Here is a 22,730-nt window from a genome sequence, read left to right on the forward strand (position 1 = left end):
AGCTGTCCAGCTAATTTCTTTCTATTTTTAGTAGAGACGGGGTCTCACTCTCGCTCCGGCTGGTCTCAAACTCCTGAGCTCAAATGATCCTCCGCCTCGGCCTCCCAGAGTGCTGGGACTATAGGCGTGAAGAAGCCAAGGTTCTTAGTCCCGGGAGGACCCCTCACATGGTGCTCTTGAGAAAAGCCTGCTTTGCGGGTGGGCATTCTGCCCTCTGCCAGGCTCTGGGGAAGGCTGCACTGTCCACGACAATGCCAGTGTGCAGGTGGCTGTGGGTGGTGACGCAGGCAGGCCGGGCTCTGGCACAAGCACTTGATACTGCATTTCCCAAGTAGGACAGGTAAACAATACCGCCAGCCAAGCAGATGCGTGAGGGGACACCTGGGTTTTAATGTGCTCTGCGGGGGTCAGCGGGTGCTGCACACTCCCCACACCTGGCAGACCGCAGGCCCTGAGCTCCCGTGGGGAGGCTGCAGGTCAGTCCTTCACGTTGTAGTTACGGATCTTGGGGGGCCGCTGGCCGCCTTTAGGTTTTTCAGGATGACACTTGGAGGTTCTGGTGGGCTTGGCCTTTGACTGGGCTGACACCTTCATCCCTCGGATGGCAAAGCCCGCCTGCGACACATCGGGGCTCCTGACAGCCTCCTGGAGACGGGGGGCCGCTGGCGGTGCTGGGAGCCCTGCCAGGGAAGAGAAGCAAGACGAGGGCTGGTTAGGCCTGCAGCACAGGGAGGGGCCACGCGGCTCAGCCTGGTTCTGCTTGCGGGAGGCCTAGGCTGTGCCTCGGGGTCCCTGCCTGGGGCGCAGGCACAAGAGGTCTGGGTGGGCGTGAGTGGGATGGATGCTGGCTGGTGGCAGGGCCTGGGCCACATGCACAGCAGGCTCTGAGAACCTGACCACTGCATGACGGGTCCCACAGGGGCACAGGGGTGAGGGGTCTGGGGTTAATGCTGGACTTCCGACCCCACCTCCCGTCAGTGCAGGGCATCCCACTGCTCGGAGACCCGTGCGCTGGGCACTGCTGCCCGGTGAGCTCGGCTGGCAGGGGCCTGCGGAGAAGCTGCACTCACCGGGCTCCTCTGACCCCCCAGCAGCCCCAACACCCGTGGCCGGCTGGGCACAGGCCCAGGATTCGGGGCCGTGCCACACGCCTGGGCCAAGGTGCCAGGGCAGCCCTCCCGAGGGGGCCTTGAACATCTTTGCACAGGGGCACCGTTGTGAGCTTCTTCATCCCGCCAGCTCTTCTCTAGCTTCCAAGTTTTTTGAATTAAGAATGTATTTGTTTTGTGAAACAACAACAAAACAACATTAAGATCCATGGTTGAGATGTCAGCTCAGAACCGCCTCTCCCTGGAGGCTCCTGACCCCCACTGCCAGCTCAGCAGGGACCCCTCACACGCCTGGGGGTGACATGCATACTGCGTGCCCAGCATCCACTGAGCCGCCACCCCATGGTTGGTGTGACAACTGGGGTCTGGCCTGAGGGGGCTGGTATGGGGTCTGTGCTTTGGGGACACTCGTGGTGACATACTGTTTCTCTGGGTCGCGTGGCAGGTGGGGCTTATCCTGATACCTGGAACCAGCAGCCTCATGGGGTCACACCCTCTGGCCCCCTACTGGGGTCCTGGGGACCCTGGACACCCCCTCAGCTCTCCCAGCCCCGGAGGAATTCCTCCTCTTTCTGCAAAGACTCCCCACCCCTCTCTTTCAACAGACCCCTCTGCCCTCAGCCCCCGCCCCAAACTCTGTCCCTGGTTTCCTTCTGGAAGGCGCAGCCCCTGTGGAGGGCAGAGGTGTCCCATGGAAGGGGCGTCAGGCTGGACACCAGGGTCCTCTCTGACCAGGTCCTGGGGTCACCACCGTAACCCTGGGGATCTCCTCAAACTCAGGGGCCTTGGCTGTCCCTCCCCAGGACAGGAGGGTCTAGTCTTCTCCGGGATTTGGGGGCCTAACCTGAGTCAATCCTGTGAGAAATTGCTGGGGGCATCTCTGCAGAAAGTGAGGTTCAGGAAAAGGGCAGTGTGGACCCCAAGACCGGCTGGAGGAGCTGGCGCTGTGGGTGAGAGACGCTGGGCTGCCCGGGAGGACCCTCCGGCTGCCCCCTGGGAGAGGCAGGGAGGGGCAGGCTGGGTGCAACCGGTCACCAGGCAGGGTGGCCCCTGACCCTCAGCAGGAACTAGGTCGGAGGGCACCCGACAGTCCCCTGGGCAGGGACACAGGCTCACTCCCCTCCCCAGAGCGGCCCCCCTGCCTCGCTTGGGGCAGGCTCCTGAGCTGGTCTGGCTGCCGGGGACAGAAACCCGCTTTGTGGTCTCCGGTTCCTGCCTGTCCTCCCCCTGCCGTGCCCTCCCTGCAGACGGGAACTGGCCGTGCTCCTGGCTCCCCAGGGCATGAGGGCGGGTGTGACGAGCCCATCTGCCCCCAGTGACTCTCTGTGACCCTGGATTCATCTCCTACCTGATACTAATCTGCTGTCAGGCCGGCAGCTGGTTTGTGGAGACACTCCTGGTCCCGCCACCCGCCCGCCCTCTCGCCTGACCTGTTTTGCGGAGCCGGGCTGGGAGCTGGCCTGGGACCGCTCTCTGCACTGGGCTTCCGATCAGGCCCCTGGGAAATCATGTGGACACGTAGCTTGTCGAGCACAGCTCGAGGGCCCTGCCTCCTGGGCCCTGCACACCTGCCTCCTGCCCACTGCTTGGTCTGCTCTGGCCCAGCACACAGCTTCTGGAAAGTTCCTGCAGTGTCTAAGGCCTTGTAGCTATTAGCCAAGGGACAGTGACTGGGGCCTGCCAGCCCGCCCAGGCTTAACCTCCCTTCCGGGGTCCGGCGTGTGCTGAGGGCAGAATCGGCCGGGCAAGCCGCGGGTGACACTGCAGTGAGCCAGGCCTGTCTCCTGCATGGCTGCACAGTCCTTTGACCTAGAACCGTGGTGGAAGCGTGGCCCTGCCTCCCGACTCATCCTCAGGGGCGCCAAAGGCTCTGGGCCACATCCAGGCCTTGCAGGGGGCTCCTCCTGCCCCTGAGCCCAGGCTGCCCAGCTGCCGAGGGCTTGGAGAAGGGTGCACGGGGCCCTGCCTCGGCTCTCTAGAGCCTGCCCTTGAAGGCAGCTCAGGCTGTGGGTCTAATCTGTGGCCCTGGGCACAGGGGACAAAGGCCTCTCTAGCTCAGCGTGGCCTCTGCCCTCCTCCACTCCGACGGTCTGGGTTCTGCGGAGACCTGTCCTGCTTCCACAGGACTCACCCAAGCCCAGCACCTCCCAGTGCAGCCAGCTCCACTCCCGGGTCTCCTGGGATCACGGCTTCCCACTGTGCACGCAGACCCTGAGCCTTCAGCTGGACGTGGGGTCTTGCTCCCCCTGCCCTGGGCTCGAGCTCCCTCCCAGGATCCCCACGCCTGTGGTGTTCGCGTGAGGCCCTGGCCCGAGCCCCCCAGCTCCTGCACAGCCCCCAGCCGACACCTCTTCCTCAGGGAGCCCCAGCTCGTGCAGCCCAGCACGCCGGGGCTGCCAGCCACCCCTGAGCTGTGGGCCCCCAGGACAGCAAGGGGCTTGGAGGGCACTTGCCCAGCAATGGGGCTCCAGCGGAGGGAGGCCCGGGTGGCCCCAACTGCCCTGCACAGGGGGACGCTCTGGCCAGCAGGGCACTGGGCCTGCTCTCTACCCAGCCGCTCTGCCCACCCCCAGCTGCGGGAGGGCTCCTCCCTGAGCCTGGGCCACACGGTCCTGCCCTTGGTGCAGGCTCTGGGCAGTCCTGCCTGGGCTGACCGTGCGCAGGGGGGGCAGCGGGAAACCCCAGGCCCTTTAGGGCCCCACCCACTCCGCTGCTGGGGCAGGGGCAGGGGACCTGGGGGGCCTCGGGCTCCGGCACCGACCAGACGGACCCCTGGTCAGTGCACTGGCATCGCTGCCCAGCTGCCCACCTGTGACCACTCCTCCCTCAGGCCACTTTGGGGGGGGGCCCTCCCTGGTTCTGAGCCCACTCGGGTGGTGCCGGTGCCCATCCTGGCCCTTGAGGGGGCCCACCTGGCAGTGGGGAATTTAGGGGAAACGCTTGTGGGCACAAGGCCTCCAGGGGAGTGGGTTCTGCGCCTGAGCAGAGAAGACAAGCATGCAGGCCAATGCGGGGTGACATGGGACCCAGAGACCTCCAGGAGAAGTGGGGGCTGAGGCTGGCACAGGTGGGCCGCAGGCCAGTGGGTGCAGGGGAGGCGATGAGGCGGGAAGGGGCCCTGGGGCCCCAGAAGGGAAGCACAGAAGCCAGGGTGGGGTGCAGGGCAGCAGCCACCCACGTGGACGTGGTCACAGCCTCACACCCCTCAGGCCAGAGCCCCTCGACAAGTGCCCGGGGCCTCGTTCAGACAGCACATGGCCTCTGCTGGCACCATCTGGGGACAGCAGGAAAGGGCCCGGCAAGGGATGCAGGGGATTCTAGATAAAATTCACAAAAGAAGAACTTTCACAAATGGCCTCACAGGCCCGCCAGGGCGGCTCACAGCGCCGGGCAGACACCCCGGCATCCGGGCCACACACCAGCAGGCCTGGGCTGGCCAGGGGCTGTCAAGGCTACAGCAACGTCCCCTGGGCAGCAGCACCGCCGGCCACTCGCCGAGGCCACGCCCCACATCCAGGCTGCTCTCTGCTCGCCTTGGCTGGGCCTGGCTGGGGGTGAGGCAAGGCTCTCTTGGGGGCACCCCAGCAGCCACGCTCGGGAGGACTGCCCGTCCCGCTCAGGGCGCCGTGGGCCACGCACCGGGCCAAAGTCCTCTCCCCTGGAAACCAGGGCCCTGGAATCGCGCTCTGGACATCTGCCCAGTGACCCTTTGGACTCCAGGGGCTGTTTCGGCCTCCCCTGGAAGGAGCAGCAGAGCAGCAACATGCCCGTGGCACATGCAGGCGAGGTGCGCGCGACAGCCGGGCCCGAGTCGCCGGCCAGGCTCGCTGCCAGCGCTGGGTGGCTGAGGTCGGTTCCGGGACTGAGCTTCGTCCAGACCCCCCCGGGGGCTCGAGGTCTGTCCTGCATCTCGGGCGCCTCCTTCCCCGCAGCACACGGGCACCGCTGGTGGGAGGGCACAAGAGGCCTGCGGGCAGACGGGTGGCCGCAGCAGGGACAGACCAGTGCTTGCCTGGCCTGGCGTGGGCCGCAGGGATGGGTGGATGGAGTTGGCTTTTGGGTTTCGTCACGGGGGGTGGGGGCACCCCAGGCCCACGCTGGTGGGACGGACACAGCTCTGCCACAGCCGCACTGCCTGTCGCCACACTTCCCTGGCAACAGCACCCACGAGGGCTTGGAGAAGACCCCACACCAGTGCCCAGACTGGGAGTCAGCGCTGGCGTCCTCCCAGAGACGGCTCTACCGGGAGGGCTGCAGCGGCCGTCTGCCCCGTTGCCCGCGGCCCCCACTGTGCACCGGCTGCTCTAGGGCAGACGCAGGAAGGGCTGGCTCCACGGCCCAGAGTCACGGCAGGGACATGGAGGCCTCTGGACGCCTCGGCCGGTCACTCTGCACATGTCTCACGGACAGAAGTTCACGCTGGAAGGTGCGTCAGTGCCCCTGCGGAAGGCCTGGTCTCTACCTCCTGCCCTGCCACCCCACCTGCCCGTGGCTTCTGTCCCCACCGGGTCAGAGCAGCCGTCATGGCCATGGTCTGAGTCAGAGGAGAGGTCTGGGTGCTCGTGGCAGGGGAGAGTCCATGACCGGGCACCAAGCGCACGTGGCAAAGGGGAGCAACCCGCGGCCACGCCTAGGCGTGAGCGGCCCCTGGGTCAGGTGTCGTGGTGGCACTTTCGGGAGGACACGCGACCTAAGCCCCCACCCTGTGAACTCAGGCCCTGCTGGGGGGGCTGGGCTGTTTTTGCTCATCCACAGGCCTCTGGTCCCCAGCGAGGAGGCTCAGCCCTGGGCACAGGCTGGACACAAGAGCTGCACGTTCGTCAGCATCTACGGAAAGCCTGAGGGGACGGCGTGAGTCTCAGGGCACATCTCTCCTGCATGAGACACACAGCGTCAGACTGTCGCCGGCTGAACTGCGAGAGCCACGGATGGTGCCAAACGTGTGCGTGGCAGAACTTCCGATCCACAGGTCCCCTCCTCCCGCCCTTCCCAAGTCACAAAACCAACTGAGTCTTGCCTCGGGTGGCGGATGTGCCGGGCTGTGAGTGTGGCGCTCAGACCAACCAGACCGAGCAGCTCTGCGGTTTAATGGGCGCAGCTACGACTCCCCAAGTCTGCGGCCAAAGGAGGAATGCGTTTCCAGGGTGGTCCCAGCGAGGAAGGCAGCTGCCTGGTCAGCGGGGCCAGAGCACCGGGGTGAGGCTGGGCCGGTGTGAAACACGCGTGCACGTTCCTTGGGGGGGGGGCGAGGAAGGATGAGGCAAAACTCGCACCAACTCTCCCACATCTCCATACGGAACCATGTGGAGCAGAAGCCCCGACACGTCCAGGCACGAGTGTCCCCGAGGCCAGTGGGGTGAGCTCTGCCGGGGTCAGGACCACGCGGGACACAACTGGAGGAGCTGTGCGAGCGGGGAGGAGGCCAGAAGCGGCTGCTGGAGCCGGGGACGGGGGACTGGGAACCGCAGGCCCACGCAGCCCACACGGGGGGTTCTGGGCTCTGTCAGGGGAGGGGCAGGTGGCAGGGACGTGAGTGGTGGTGAGTCGGGGAATCATCCCAGGACAGGACGAGAATGCGTAACTATCAAACAGCAGTAGACCAGCCTGAGCAAGAGCGAAACCCCATCTCTACTAAAAGATAGAAAGAAATTAACCAGACAACTAAAAATATATAGAAAAAGTTAGCCGGGCATGGTGGCACATGCCTGTAGTCCCAGCTACTCGGGAGGCTGAGGCAGGAGGATCGCTTGAGCCCAGGAGTTTGAGGTTGCTGTGAGCGAGGCTGACGCCACGGCACTCACTCTACCCCGGGCAACAGAGCAAGACTCTTGTCTAAAAACAAACAAACAAACAAACAAACAAAAAAAAACAGCAGCAGAACACGTGATTTTTCCACTGAAAAACAAGAATGTAGAAAAATGAAACAGAAATGATAAATAAATAATATAGGAGAATTAAGTTCCAGGAGATAAGAATTTAGTAGATATGAGTTAAACTGACTAATGAAATAAAAAAATACCTTGGAGTGGATTTAAAAAAAGTCAAGATCCAACAAGATGTTGTAGGAAAGACCCATTTAAAACAAAAAGGCAGAACAAGTAAAAATAAAAACATAAAGTAGAATTAGGCAGGAAGGGACATAGAGGTAAAGAACTCTTTTTTTTTTTTTTTTGAGACAGAGTCTCACTTTGTTGCCCGGGCTAGAGTGAGTGCCGTGGCGTCAGCCTCGCTCACAGCAACCTCAAACTCCTGGGCTTAAGCGATCCTCCTGCCTCAGCCTCCCGAGTAGCTGGGACCACAGGCATGCGCCACCATGCCCGGCTAGTTTTTTTTCTATATATATATTTTTAGCTGTCCATATAATTTCTTTCTATTTTTAGTAGAGACGGGGTCTCGCTCAGGCTGGTCTCGAACTCCTGAGCTCAAACGTTCCTCCCATCTCGGCCTCCCAGAGTGCTGGGATTACAGGTGTGAGCCACCGCGCCCGGCCTAGGTGAAGACTTTAACTAACCCTGGTTGACCAAAAACCAACCCACCCATCCATGCAGAGGCAGCAGAGACTTGGTCAGCAGGATCAGCCGGCTTGCGCTACTGCACACACGGGCTAAGCTAACAGGCAGTCGCACCTCCTCTCTCAGCAGACACGGACACACACGGAGTCGCTCTCGCCAGACACAGAGCAAGTCCTCGATCCACACCTAATGCAGCAGGATTAGAAACCAGCATCAAAACCCCCTCACGTCCCCTCTGCTTCACAACTGCATAATGTATTACCAAATGATCCTCGGCTATAAAGGAAATCATAAAATGAATTAAATGTTTAGAACTGAATGCTTAAATTTCAGAGTTACAGGATCCGGGTGGAGCACAGCTTCTCATACACACTTATCAGGAGACGTTAACAGTTAAGAAAGTTCAGCTGCGCTAAGTCTCCAGCGTGAGAAGTCGGGAAGAAAGCACAGGACAGACTCAAGGAAACAAGAAAGAAGAAAATCCTAAAGTTACAGGCAAATTTCAGAGAAATAGAAACCTCAAGAAAACAGCACAGAGGATCAACAGACCCCAAACTGCCGTCTGAAGAGAGTGATTACGACGACCCTGCGTGGGGAGAGCGGAGGAGCTCGGCGGGGACCGCGCTGGCCACGGCCACCTCAGCGCAGGGAGCACACAAGGCCGCACCAGCCCCACGGACACGCGTGCTTCATCAGGGGCACAGGGAGGCTCTTAGCTTGATACAGGTTGTACCGAAAAGGCAAACAGTAAGATGAGTGTTATGAAGACCTGTTCACTAGTAAATTAAATGTAATTAGTAATTAGTAAATTAAAACTAGTAAATTAGATGAAATGGAAAATTCTAAAATCAGCACTCCCCCCCCCCCAAAAAAAGCATTTGAATTGCCCAGTAACTATTAAGGAATTGAAACGGTAATCAGACACCTCCCCTCCCAAAAGACCGCTAGGTGGTGGCCAATCCCATCTGTTCAAATTATTCAGAAAAGCAGGAAGTGGGAGAGTTTCCGGGTGCATTTTATGAAGTCATCTTGATTCCCAAGCCAGGTAAGAACACCATGAGAAAATGATGGGCCTATTTAACTAATAAATATAGCTCTAAAACCTCTATAAAACATTAGCAAATCAAACAAGTATCAAACATGCTTATCAAGTAAAGCATATTCCAAAAATGCAAGGCTGGTCCAACGTCAGAAAATCCATCACCATTTTTCACTCCATAAATAAAAGAAAAAGTCATATCTCAATGCAGAAAAAACATCTGAGAAGGTTTAACGCCAAACTGTGACGAAAACGCTTCATCAGGGACCTAGGGGGAATTGCTTAACTGGGAGACGCTGTGTTGAAAAGGTGCCGGCGGTCACGGCTCCCCGTGGAGACACTCGAGCCGTCAGCGCAGGGAGGCCACCTCCCGCTCCCGCCCACGCTGCACCGAGGGACAAAGGAGCTGAGGGGCTGGCAGGGGAGAAGCAGACGGAGACAACACAGTCATCGTCTCCTCAGCACAAAGCGAGAATCAAGGACAAACTACTAGCGCTAACACGGGAGCTCAGCAAGGCGAACGGATCAGTCCAAAATCGCCAGAGCGCGTCTCTGCAGAGGCTGGACCACCTAGTAAATGTCGTAAAAATACAGGAAATAGCAAGAAAACTCTAAGCCTGCTGCCTGTTTTGTCATAAAGTTTTATTGAAACAAAGCCGCCCCCGTGACGACACAGCCGCTAGGGCTGGCGCTTCTGTCACCGGCCGCCTGGCAGGCTCTGCGGCCACCGGTTTGCGGTGCTGTAGAGCAATACCTGAGACAATTCACAGAGAGGAGAGTCCTGTTTGGCTCGCGGTCTCCAGGCTGAACAAGAAGCAGGGCCAGGCTTGCGGAGGGCAAAGGGCGGAGGGCGGAGGGCAGAGGGCAGCCTAAGGGCGGGGCGGGGGGGTGGACAGGCCCCGGCCAACAACCAGGTCTCCTGCAGGACTGGCAGAGCCCCCGAGGTAGGGGATGAGTCTTTGTGAGGAGTCCATCACCCCGACCCAAACACCTCCCACCAGGCCCCACCTCCAACGGTGGCATCGAACTTCCCCAAAGCTGGGACTTGGGGGACAAATCCACAGGAGGGCACCTTCCCTTAGGGAAGGGGGATTGAGCCCACGTTTCCTTGCACTTTGCAGGAATTTGTGTGACTTTGCAGCGATTCTCCAGAGACCAAGTAACTCCCTACGACCACGACGACAAAGTGGCTGTTCTGTACACTAGCTTTTAAAGTCGAGGTGCTATTAATATTTTTTCAAACAAAATCTCACGCGCAGGCCGGGAAAGGACAGCAGCTTGGGCAGTCCTGGTCTGGGTGACGATGCCCTTCACCCCTCTCCCGGCCCCAGCTCCCAGGGCTTCTCCAAGCACTTAAGAGCCGGGGCTTGCGGGAAGGCAGTGTCTGCAGCAGTGACCCCCCCAGGAGGTCCCCAGTGCCACAGCGGGAGAGGGGTGATCAGGAGGCCCCAGGGCACTGCTTAGGCCTCACCCGCACCTGCCAGGGGCTGCAGCCTCGGCGGAAGGTGCGGCAGTGAAAGCTGCTTCTGTCCCACCTCGGCCCCCCTGACCTTGTCTGTGGTGGGCCTGACCCTACCCCCGAAACTGCGTGAGCAGATGGTGGGTGTGGCACAGGACAGAGACCAACACATCCGGGGGACGACCTGGGGCAGGAAGCTGACGTCCGCCAGGAGCCTCCACGGGGCACGGCTGCTCCCACAAAGGTCTGCGTGATGCTGGACACAGGGGCTCCTTTTTTTCCCCAATAATTTTTATTGTGGTTTAAATTATACACAATGAAATGTGCCCATTTTAAGTGTATGTTTGGATGGGTTTTGGCAAATGCACACACCCACACACACGGAACGTTGTCATCACCCCAAATACCCCCACCCACCCTGGCCCCAAGCAAACACTGATCTGCTTTTTCCGTCACTATCCATCGGGGGGGGGTCATTCTAGAGTCTGACCTAAATATGACGGCGTGTACCAGGTACGCTTTGAGGTCTGGCTTCTTCCAGACACCAGAGGGATGTTTCTGAGGTTCGCTGAGGTCTACAAGTTTCAGCAGTTCTTTCAGGTGCCGAGTAGAATTCCACTGTGTGGCCACACCATAATTTGCTTGACTGGTTATCTTGTTGTTCCCAATTCTGGGATATCACAAACAAGGCTGCCATAAACATTCGTGTAAAGGTCTCTGGGTATATACATGTGTCTGTTCTCTTGCACAATGACCTTGGAATTGACGGACTGAGTTGCGTTAAGCGTGTCTAACTTTTTACCAGCTGCCAAACTGTTTTCCAAAGCAGCTATGCCACTCTGTTCCCACAAGCAGCATGTAAGAGTTCTAGTGGCCTTTCATTCTTGCCAATACTTGATATTGTCATGCTTTTTAAAAATTTCAATCATTTTTTTAAGCCAGTCGAATTTAGCAGTGGGGGACAGTACACCAACTTTAGTGACACCAACGTTAGTAAGTTCTGATAACACACTACCATCGGACCGGCCAAAATTTCTATCACTTGAGTGAACATGTTGTGGCATCTCATTGTGATTTAAATTTGCATTTCCCCAATGGCTAATACTGTTGAGCATCTTTATTGGCTATTTGTTTGTCTTTTCTGTGGAGTGTCTAACCAAATATTTTCACTTGTATTGAGTTTATTTGTTCCTTATTACTGAGTTGTAAAGTTCTTTATATATTCTAAATACAAGTCCTTAATTTGTGTTCAAATACCTTCTCCGGCAGTGGTTTATCTTTTCACCTTCTTAGCAATGTCATTTGAAGAGTAAAATGTTTACATTGTGATGATGTCCAACCCATCAATTTTTTCCTTTTATGGTTCAAACTTTTTATAACCTGAGAAATCTCTGCCTACTCCAAAGTCACAAAGATTCTTCCTGTGTTTTCTTCTAGAAGCTTTATAGTTTTAGTTTAGGCTTATGATAGATTTTGAATTAGATTTTGTTTTTGGCATAAGATTAGGGTTGAGGTTCATTTTCTGTCACAATTTTTATCTTCACTCCTCTGTGTGTAATGTGTCTTTTATTTCTTCTTTGACTGCTGTGGAGATTTTTCTTTACCACCGGTTTTCAGGAACTTGCTCATGGTGTTCTCTGGCTGCCCCTGTGTGTTCACCTGCTGCTGGCTGTAGGGTAGTGAAGCTTCTCGGATTTTCATCAGATTTAGGGGCCCCTAAATTTGGCTGTTATTTCTTGCCCCACCCCCATCTGAACACACAGCACATCCCCCGTCTGAATGTGCTTTCTGCTCCCTCCTCCCCACCATCCCTCCTTCTCTCACTGCAGTGACAAGTCCCTGCTCCTCCTCCTGCCGTCTCTGTTCTGTTTTTAATCCATCCAAGGAGTTCTCCTTATCAGACATTGTATTTTTCATCTCTGGAAGTTTCACTTAGTTCTTTTTTCACATTGTCAGTGACTCTCCCCATCAGGTGCTCGCGCAGACGGTCGGCTGCTGTCTGTGTGCTGGTTGCCGCCACGTCTCTCATTTCTGCGTCTCTATTGGCTCACTTCCCCCTTCATCGCAGGCCATGTTTTGCGGCCTTCTCACATGTCTTGTAATTTTTGATGGGATGCTAGACATTTTGAATGCTTTGTTCAGGAGTGCTGGGCTCTGTCTTGGCAGGCAGTTGGGCTACTTGCTTGCTCAAGGCCATGTTCAAGCTTTTCTAGGTAGGTCTAGATGAGCCACCGGCCCTATTCCTGGGGTGGCTTCTCTGGAGTCTCCACTGACTGCCCCGGTGGCCACTAGGGAGGCATCACTCTCACTGCCCTGTGAGAGCTCTGGAAACTGTCCCTCTGACAAGGTGCATTCTCTCCCTGGCTTGGCTCTGTGGAGTTCTGTTCTGCCCATGTGTGGGCTGGTCATCAGCAAAGATTCAAGAGAACCTCTGTGCACATGTCTGGAGCTCTTTCCTTCATAGTTTTCTCCTCTCTGGACTCTGCCATGAAAGCTTCGGCCTCTCCTGCCTCCTCAGACTCCACCTGCTGCCTAAGCGACTTGGCGAGGCTGCCGGGCTCTGCTTGGCCGCCGTGCCCTCCCTCTACCTGCAGCCCAGAAGCGGCCTTCGGGCAGAAGGCCGTGTGATCCTGGGGCTCACCTCACCTGTCCTCCTTCCCTCAAGGATTCCAGGCTGGTGCTACCTGTTGTCTGAGAACAGCTGTTTCACAAAGTTTGCCCACTTTCCAGTTGTCTATGGCGGAATATTAAATTCTGGTCTTTGTAACTACAGCCTGGCTACAAGCAGAAGTGTGTGGCCATTCCGTGGCCCTAGAATAAATACCATTAAAAAGTAAGGCAATATGGTTATTTCCTAATGTATTTACTTTGTTTTAAAAGTCATTTCAACACAAGCGACTTTCCTAAGTGGCAGCAATTATTTCGTCATTACAATTTCAAGAAAAGAGCTAACAAAGGTCCACTTCACCAGCTATTTCTCAGAAACGTTACAGGGTGCTCTTCTCCTCCTTCTTCCGAAGTCTCGGGCCGTGACAATCGGTGGCGGCAGGAAGCTGGGCTGTTCACCCGGCTCTGCACACTGCAGTGCCCCCTGCTTCGACCAGAACCAGTTCTCAGGTTTCTTCCGCTGCAACGACAGGAAGATGCCATGGAGCTTGTGCACACCAATGTCATAAAAACTCCACCAGTGGGACCTGGCTCTCTCTTTTCCAGTCCGCCCCGAGAGCAGCAGGGACGCAGCCGGGAGGACAGAGGGGGACACTGGGGAACAAGAGAGCAGGAGGCCCTTTTCCTCCTGGGATCACAGTGGAGGGCTGCAGGCCCTGAGAGCAGTGTGAGTCCTCATCCAGGACAGGCGGCTTCTCCTCATTCCCGGGCTTTGTCCCTGGAGCCCAGCCAGTGAACTCCTTCCTGTGCTGGCCTCTGGGGTTAGGAACCCTTGTGGCCTCTCCCTCCCGGTGGGGTGGGCTCTGGAAGCTCCCACAGGCCGTGCATCTCACCTTCTAGTGCAGCTTAGCTGGGACTGAGGGCTCTCGTTTGTTAGTACTCCAGTGTGAGCTCAGCGGGGAGACTGCAAGGTCTGGAGAGTTTACAGAGGGATCACACACCGTTCTTTGAGGTCACCCCTCCTGTGCTGTTTTTGCCTTTTCTTTCTTATCACAAGTGTGTGTCACAGCCGACTCCTTGCCACCCACAGCTGGGAGGTGCCAACCTGCTCCCCTGAGCATCAGAGGCCAGACGGCGCTACCAGGGACTCCCAGTTTGGAAGGCGCGTGGACAAGGTGATGCCAAGGGTCTGTCTTCACACCCTCGTTGTGCAGGGGCCCCCGGGTGTGGCTGCCCACAAGCTGACTTCAGAGGAATGTCTGAAAGGCTGCTCTGAGTCCGGGTCTCCCTTCAAGAAAGGCCCAGAATAGTCTCAGCTCAAAAACACAAGACACAGGAAGGGACGGATGAGGAGGTGGGACCTCCCCAGCTGCCGAACGCAGAGGCTGACACCTGCGGGTGTCTCAGTAAACATGTGGAAGAGACCAGGTGGCACTTGGCACATTTGCTTCGTATCTTAATTATGTGTATATGCACCTGCTTTGGCTTCTTGCGTGTATGACTCTTGAGAAGAAAGAGACTCATTTTCACCTTGCACCCATTTCCACCAGGCGCTGCCAAACCTTTAAAGCTGTAAATGCAGTTCTTAGCTGGAGGGCCGCACGTCACTGGGCAAGGCTGGCCTGGCCCTCAGGAGCATGCAGCTTGCAAAGGGAGCTGCGATTTGGCCCACACCTTGTTTTGGTTTGATTAGTTGCCAATATTTTTTAAATGAAATATTTTATATAAAAAACACGATTTCCAGCTTCTCTTGAAAAATGGGACGAGCTTGTGGGAGCCTCCCTGCACTGCCATGGAGCAAACCACGGTGGAGTCGCCCACACCCTGAGCAGACACGGCCAGCCTGCCGGGCACCCCGGGTTAGTTGGCCCATCAGCCTGGGCGTCGGGCCCTTCTCTGCAGTCAGAGGGTTTCATTCATGGCCTGACTGCACAAGCTGGGCCGTATGACCTTGGCCTTGGTCTTCATCTGAGCACAGAGCCTGGACCTCTGACCTCTGAGAGCTGCTGGGTCCCCAGCAGGTGAGGCTGTGCAGGCACCGGGTGAGCACGGGCGAGCAGACGCCACAAATATCGAGGCTGTCCAACAAGAAGTGGTTGTTTTGTTCTTATTTTCGCTCTGGATCTTTAGATAAGAAAAGCCTGGCAACACGGTGTCCTCAATGCACAGATCTGCACAGAAATGTTCTCATTACATAAGGAGTGTCTTAAAAGATCACTTTGGGTTAGCAGCCAGTTCACAAGGATCATGCATACCATATCTGAACATTTTGTGCAACCGGTTTTTAAAAGAAAAATTTCAAAATTTGTGGACAAAACTAATGTGATTTTCAAAAGAATAAAATTTTAAAGAAAAAGGAGCCAGCACTAACATTGGGCACCTTCTAAAGTTATACACCTTTTTATCCCTGAACCTTCACCTTCAGTATGGGGGTGGGGAATGAGGGGTCTCTCTGGCCTGCTCAGAGCCAGCAGCGCAGCTGGGCCTGGGGCGCCTCCCCCCCACCTTGGTAGCTGCCTTCATTGGGGTCCCGCCACTGTCCGCTTCAACCCAAGGTCGACCTTAGCCTTCCTGCCCACTGGGCCGGCCTGTCCCTTCTGGAACTCCAGGCTGGGACCTGGGACCCACGGCTGTGGGCTCTGTGACCCTGGGTGCTCACGCAGTGCCCTGGGCCCCTCACAGTAGCTTTGTGGCTTCAGCTTCCAAACCTCAGCACAGGTGGGCACCGGGAAACTGTCCAGTGCTGGCCTTGGCCTTGCTCCCTCACACCGCGTGTGCCTGTGGACGCGGCACACAGCCTTGCTCTGCTGCTGCTGCGGCCCCACAGGAAGGCCCTTCCTAGAACACTCCCGTCTGCCCTCTGCATTGCTGACTTTTAGAAATCACAACGAACACCCATTTTTCTGTTATCAGAATAGCTTTCCCAGTTGCCTCTGAAAAGGGTGCAAAACCTTAACACAGACACGTGAAATGGCTGATGCGGGTTTAAAAATTGCAAAGTAAAACCAATAAGGACGTTCAAGTTTTCACTTATCAGATTGGCAAAAAAAAAAAAAAAAAAAAAAGAAAAGGACTGATAAAATCCAGCAGTGTTGGAGTGAGGAAAGGTGCGTTACGCCCGGTACACCCGCAGCCAGGGGCAGGCGCGGGGCCAAGGGTTGGAGGGCAATGTGGTAACAACGTAACCCGCACCTTTGCCCCAGCTGTTCCCTGCCAGGCACTGTGCCAGCCAGAGACTCCCACAGGCGCGCTCAGCACTGCGGCACTCGGGAGCCACATGCCACGTGGTCCACGCAGGTGGGAGACACAGAAACGACAGGTGAGCCTCAGTGGCTCACTGAACTACCGGAAAGCTCTGTTAGCTCTGTGGTGATGCAGAAAAACACTGCACCTGTAAATGAAAAACCAAGCTGCCCACAGCGATGAGCCGTTGAAAAGAAAAGACGCACACACGTCTAAACACACACCCTGCACTCCGAGAGCACACGCAGGCCGGGGGGTGTGGAGGCAGGAAGGGGGGGCAGGGCACTCACTTCTCCAGGGAGGCCTCGCTGGGAACCAGAGGGGCTGCAGCCCCCCCGCCCCAGGACAGACGCTGTCTGCGGCGAGGCCGAGTCTGCCTCCACTCCCCTGGAGGCCTTGCTGAGGGGCCGCGTCCGTAGGGGCGTCAGGGTGACCTGCCGCAGTTATCCGCTGTGAGTGGCTTTTGTTGTGCTGCTGAGTATCTTTCCCATGGGATTATTTTTGATGTAAAACAATTAGAAATTTGTGATTTCTTTACCCACACCCAAGGCTGACCCTCTTCTAGTCATCTGTAAATGCGCAATCCCACTTCCTGGAGCGCGTCACAGCCTGTGGTCCTACGGAGGCAGTGACAGCTGTGCGCCCGCCTGCCCTGTGCCAAGTGGCTCCGAGAAGCCCCATCCTCCTCTGTTGCACCCCACATTCAGAGCTGACACTAACAGCAGGAAGCTGGGTCCTGCTAATTATCTCTCCCTGCACTTTTATTGCTCTAGAACTTGAAACTCCACTTATTTGGGGCCAAGAGAAATCCTGTATTTTTTTTTTTTTTTGAGACAGAGTCTCGCTTTGTTGCCCGGGCTAGAGTGAGTGCCGTGGCGTCAGCCTAGCTCACAGCAACCTCAAACTCCTGGGCTTAAGCGATCCTCCTGCCTCAGCCTCCTGGGTAGCTGGGACTACAGGCATGCGCCACCATGCCCGGCTAATTTTTTCTATATATATTTTAGTTGGCCAGATAATTTCTTTCTATTTTTTTAGTAGAGACGGGGTCTCGCTCTTGCTCAGGCTGGTCTCGAACTCCTGACCTTGAGCGATCCACCCACTTCGGCCTCCCAGAGTGCTAGGATTACAGGCGTGAGCCACCGCGCCCGGCCAGAAATCCTATATTTTGATTAGCATTACACTGAAGGTTACTTCAACTTGAGAAAACAGCTGCCTTTATATTAATACTTCTATCCAGGAAGTGTCTATTTTTCAACTTTCAATATTTTTGATTTTTTTACAAGACCGGTCAAGTGAGCAGTAGGAAGGCAGAGCTCGGTCTGTCCTGAGGGTGAGCAGGGACAGCACAACCGAACAATGCGATTCTCTAATCAATCGCACTCTTAGATCCCCGGCCCCACCCACACCCCATTCTTCTCGGTTATCTCCCTGTGCTCAGTGGGTGAGCAGGTGGAGGGACAGTGATCAAGGACTGTGCCCCTCCCTCAGGGACATTCTTGAAGCACACAAAATCAAGATAAATAGGAAAAACAGCCTGGCCTGGGGGCTAGTGCAAGGAGGGAGGAAGCGGGGTGGGAGATTAGGCCGGAAGGTGGCAAGCGTGGGGGTGGGGACAGGTGGGGACAGGTAGAGCCCAGTGGGGGCTGGGGGAAGACGGGAGGTTGACAGGGTTGGAGGCTCGGCCCCACCATGCTGTGCAGGAGACCCGTCTGAGGCTGCCACAAAAACGCAACGAGACAAGAGGCCTGGCTCAGAGTTGGACCACCAGGAGCTGCATGTGGGGTGCTGGGGCAATGCCCACCCCGGGCAGCTGTCCAGGCCTCCCCTGGGACAGGGTTACTGTGGGGCTTGCCCAGGTTGGCAAAGGACCTGGTGTGGACAGGGCAGGGCGGAGGGGGCCCCTGGTCCCACCTCAAAACCAGGAGGAGGAAGGGCTGCAGCTCAGCTGCCTGCGTCTCCAGGGGACCCCACGCTCCACGACGGCTCTTCAGGTCACCAACGTGGATGCCACTCAGTTTTAACTGTCTCGGTGTCATTTCATTATGTTTAACTCTGTTCATGACTGTGTAGTATTCACGCTCTGTCGCTGACGACGCACTAAATACGTAAAAAAGGAAAAGCGGAGGAAACTTCTCTCAGTTTCTAGAACGGAGCTCACAGACTGCTTGTCTGGGGAGGGATCCCCCGCGCTGTGCTTCACCCAGGACGCCAACCTAACCAGAGAGCTCATCCTCTTGTGTTCTCACCTTGCTCACAATTCTGTTTTCCAGCTTTTAATTTTTTTTTTTTTGAGGCAGAGTCTCGCTCTGTCACCCCGGTTAGAGTGCTGTGGCGTCATCACAGCTCACTGCAGCCTCACACTCCTGGGCCCAAGCGATCCTCCCGCCTCGGCCTCCTGAGTAGCTGGGACCACAGCCAGCTAATTTTTCTTTTTTTTTTTTGAGACAGAGTCTCGCTCTGTTGCCCAGGCTAGAATGAGTGCTGTGACGTCAGCCTAGCTCATAGCAACCTCACACTCCTGGGCTTAAGCGATCCTACTTCCTCAGCCTCCTGGGTAGCTGGGACTACAGGCATGCGCTACCATGCCTGGCTAATTTTTTCTATATATATTTTAGTCGGCCAGATAATTTGTTTCTATTTTTAGTAGAGACGGGGTCTCGCTCTTGCTCAGGCTGGTCTCAAACTCCTGACCTCGAGCGATCCGCCTGCCTCGGCCTCCCAGAGTGCTAGGATGACAGGTGTGAGCCACCATGCCCGGCCCTAATTTTTCTATTTTTAGTAGAGATGGGGTCTCGCTCTTGCTCAGGCTGGTCTCAAACTCCTGGGCTCAAGCGATCCTCCCGCCTCAGCCTCCCAGAGTGCTGGGATGACAGGTGTGAGCCACTGCACCTGGCCTGTTTTCCCGGTTTTTTAAAAAAAAGTATTCTCACACAAAGCAAGAACATCACATAGGTAATTATTCACGCTCAAATATTCAGGACCCAAGGAGAGCACAAAGAAACTTCATAGATAGTTAAGCAACTACATTAGTAACTTCAATCTTTTCCTCTAAACTAAATCTTTTGTAAGGTGAACCAAGCACCATGTGCCTATGCCGAACCAGCGCCCCTCTGCCCTGCAGGGTGGGCCCTGCAGCCCGGCTTCCGCATGGACCCTGAGACGGCCTCGGCCCCTCCCGGCTTTCCTGCCAGGAGACCCCAAGTCGGTCAGCTCCAGGCAGCAGACTCTCAGGTTGACCTCAATCCTGGGGTGCAGAGTCTAAGATGGTTGCCCGGTAACTCGCCGGGCCCCCGAAAAGGAAGAGCAGGTCTGCTGGGGGCTCTGGGGAGGCACCTCCTTCTTCGATTAAAAGCAGCAGCAGTTCGAGGAGAGAACACACCTTCCACTTTCTGCCGCGATGCTGGGAGCTGCTGCAGCCTCTTGGAGCCACCAGGAGGGCAGAGGCGCAGGGGCCACCAGCCCCTCAGCTCGTGCCAGCTGATGTGCCCTGCTCCCTAGCGTGACCCCCCACGGTGTTGGGCAGACCACGTGCAGGAACGTTCTGGGTGCTCAAGACATTGATCTCCTCGGTGGGCTCCTTGTGCCGGTGAACATGTCACGGTCCGTGGTGCTGCGGCGAGGCAAGGCTGGGAGCTCTGCTTCCCGTCACCAGTGCAGGCTGTCTGGGACACGCAGCCAAAGCACCTCCACTGGCTCACGGCACCCGCCCTCGCGACTCTACTCCCAGCCGTAGGGCAGCTGCACTCAGGGCTGCTCCATGGCAGCCCTCGGAGCCATTCCTGCAGCCACGCCCCACACCTCAGGCTGACCTCTGCTGTCACATGCGGCCACCAGCTACCTGCTCTAGCTTCAGCCGAGGCCGAGGCCCTGCTCTCCACAGGACTCACGCTGCACGCGGCCCACGCCACCCCCTGCGGGGTCTGCTTCCCGACTTGCCCACTGGCCATTTCCCAAACCCTCTCTCTGCCAGCCTCCCACGCCTCTCCTCCTTCCCTCCTCTCTCAGAGCCTGAGGCTGTGCCTTACACTCAAAGGAAGAACCTGTTTCCACCACCAGACCTGCGGGGCCCTGCGTTCCTGCCTGCTGGAGGCACAGCCGGCTGTTCCGGACTCTCTCCCCAGGGCCTGCACAGTGGCAACCTCAGATGATGGCGTGTCTCCTGCGGACCGTGGACAGGCTCCCGTGTGGGGCTGCCCCGCCCCTGCCACCCGCGGTGTGTGACCCTGGAGGCCTTCGTCTCTGACCTGGGAGTCTCCAGCCTGCAGGCTGGGCAAGTGCAGCTCCAGGCACCGTCGACCTGCGACCTGCTTGCTTCGGTGCCCACCTCCGCCTCGTCCTGCCCGAGGGTGCCAAAGAGTGACTCCAGCCTGCTCCTGGCTTCTCCCCTGAGACTGCCTGTCTCCCCTCCGGAATCATGCCATTGCCCGGGGTCCCCACCTGGCCCCACCTCCTCCTCGCGTATGGCCTCTCTTAACTGCTGCTTCTCAGAGCCGAGGTTCCTACGTTTGTCCATCCCAGCTGCTCCTGAAGACTCTTCAGCCAGGAAGCTCAGGTGACAATCCTGGCCCTCCACCGAGAGCACACTGAAGACCTCCAGTGACCTTCCCCTTGCAGAAAGCAGGGGTCGCCTCTCTGTGCTGAGCTTCCCGGACCCCCACAGCATCCCCTGCAGTTGACCACCCCTCCCGCTTCAAAACTTCTTATTATAAAATATACTGAAGGACCCAGGGGATTTCACCCCACGTATGACTCCTTGGTATTCTGAACTACACCCTTAGAGATTAACAGGCCCTTGACAAAAATCCGTGGACTTCCCGTCCTCTCCCTGTCATCTCAGCGCATTGCAGGAAAAAGCATCAAGGGTGCAGCTAGACCTGGCCCAAGTCATTTCAATGTTAACACCTGTCCCTCCGGAAAATTCAATCAGCAAAGAGAACCGTTCACAGGCCAGTCTGCCCCCAACGCGCTCATCTGTCCCCCAAACAGCACTTCCACACCCGCATCTTCCCCTCCGACAGAGAGACAGGGATGCAAACGTAAAACACAGAGCTGCACCGGGACGTGGCGACCACCAACCCTCCCCACGCGCACGGTACATAAACCTTCCTCTCACTAATCCACGTAATCGCGAGTTCATCTTTCAGCAGATGGCAGAGAGGGGAGAGTCTGCCCTCCCCCTACAACACCCAAACTACACCAAGCACACAGAACAGTTTAACAAATGATGAAGAATAAAGCAACATGAAGAGTAAGAAACCAACACCCATGTACCCAGCTGCCTCACCCGCCGCCCCACTGCTCCACCAGACGCAGAGAAGAGCAGCCGCCAAGGGGCCATGTGGTCACCAGGCAAACACTTTGTTACTTGGCCCTTTACAAAAACGTCTGCTGACCCCCAGCGTGTCTGGTGAGAGATGGCTAGAGGCAAAGTCCTCAGTTTTTATTGTCTGAAAAGTCTCTTTTGCCCTCGTCAGTGAAAGACCATTCCTCCAGGTGTGGGATTCTAGGCTGACAGCTGTTTTCTCTCTGCACATTAAAGACACCATCTTCTGGCTTTTGCTGTGCTGGTGACAGTCCCCAGTGGGACCTGTGGGCGTGGCAGGAGCATGGGGCGGGACACGGGTGCTGGGAGCGCGGAGCCAGCCAGCTTCAGTCAGCTGAACTCGGACAGGCGGAGACAGAAGCAAAGACAGCGCAGAGGTGATGGCAGCCCCGGAGCACACAGAGAACACGGCCTGTCACGTCGCTCCTCCCCCGTCGGAACGCGAGTTTAACGCGTCCCCAGGAAGCAACGACAGGGTCTGGGGCAGGGCGAGGGCAACTAGACTCCGAAAAGCTGAGTCTAAAGATTATACCGAAAGAAAAATAAATGAAAATAACCAATGAAATGATGAGAAAGCGGCGCAAGGGAGACCCCAGGTCCGCCAGCCACCAGGAGGGCGGAGAGTGAGGACAACCCGCCGTGGCCCCGGGCGCAGTGTCTGCATCAGGCTGGTCGGCAGCTCCAGCCGGGCACCCGCCGTGTGTGAGGGGCAGGGCGGAGGCTGTTTTGCACGGGGGAGATGTGTTTCCTCCTTGTGCTCTGGGGACCTGTCCCTCTTCCCCAGGAGAGCCAGGATGAGCGTCTGCGGAGAAGCACAACCCCCCAGACGCAAACCCAGCACCCGGGGAACCTGCGGCTCAGCAGGGGACCTGGGACTTCAAGCCAGTGGGGAAACACAGGCTGTTCGCTAACCGCTCTCTGGACACCTCCACAGCCATCAAGAAGAGTCTGGTTCCTGGACTGTGACACCTCCCATGACGAATTCCAAGTGGACCATGGAGGTCAACACAAGAAAACAAAACCTGAGCTGAATCAGAAGAAATGGGGAAATAAGCTTGTAGTGGCCTGAGTACGTCACAAAACCCAGAAACGATCAAAAACCAAGGCCACAAACGTAGGAAAAGATGCACAAGCTCCTAACAGAAATGCTACTTGAAACCGCAAACATCAGACTGGCCAAGGTTAAAGTCTGGCCACAGCGCGCAGGAGAGGTTTGGGGTGAGCAGCACCCTCAAATGCCGCTGGCGTGAGTAGGAACTTGCACAGTCCCCGCTGTGACGACAGCTACCAGAAGGAGAAACGCAGACACCTTCTCACGAAGCAGCGCCTGGGAGTTCACACCCGTGTCCCCGTCCCTGCACTGCGGCGTGTGCCCGGGCGTTCACGACAGCCTTGTCTGTGGTGGCAGAGGATCGGGGACGACCTCGAATGCCCCCGA

The 22,730-nt window shown here is 56.8% G+C and overlaps 1 protein-coding gene across 1 annotated transcript in view; it reads right to left on the reverse strand.

The window, feature by feature from the left end:
* Positions 1 to 370: 370 nt before the first annotated feature.
* Positions 371 to 22,730, reverse strand: part of CCDC57 (coiled-coil domain containing 57) — an 86,323-nt gene continuing 63,963 nt past the window's right edge. The window contains exon 19 of the mRNA XM_045569780.1: positions 371 to 680. Coding sequence (XP_045425736.1) covers positions 478 to 680 — 203 coding nt within the window. The 3' untranslated portion in view covers positions 371 to 477. The remainder of the gene's footprint in view (positions 681 to 22,730) is intronic.

Source organism: Lemur catta, chromosome 15 (genome assembly GCF_020740605.2).
Source record: "Lemur catta isolate mLemCat1 chromosome 15, mLemCat1.pri, whole genome shotgun sequence".
Classification (NCBI taxonomy): domain Eukaryota; kingdom Metazoa; phylum Chordata; class Mammalia; order Primates; family Lemuridae; genus Lemur; species Lemur catta.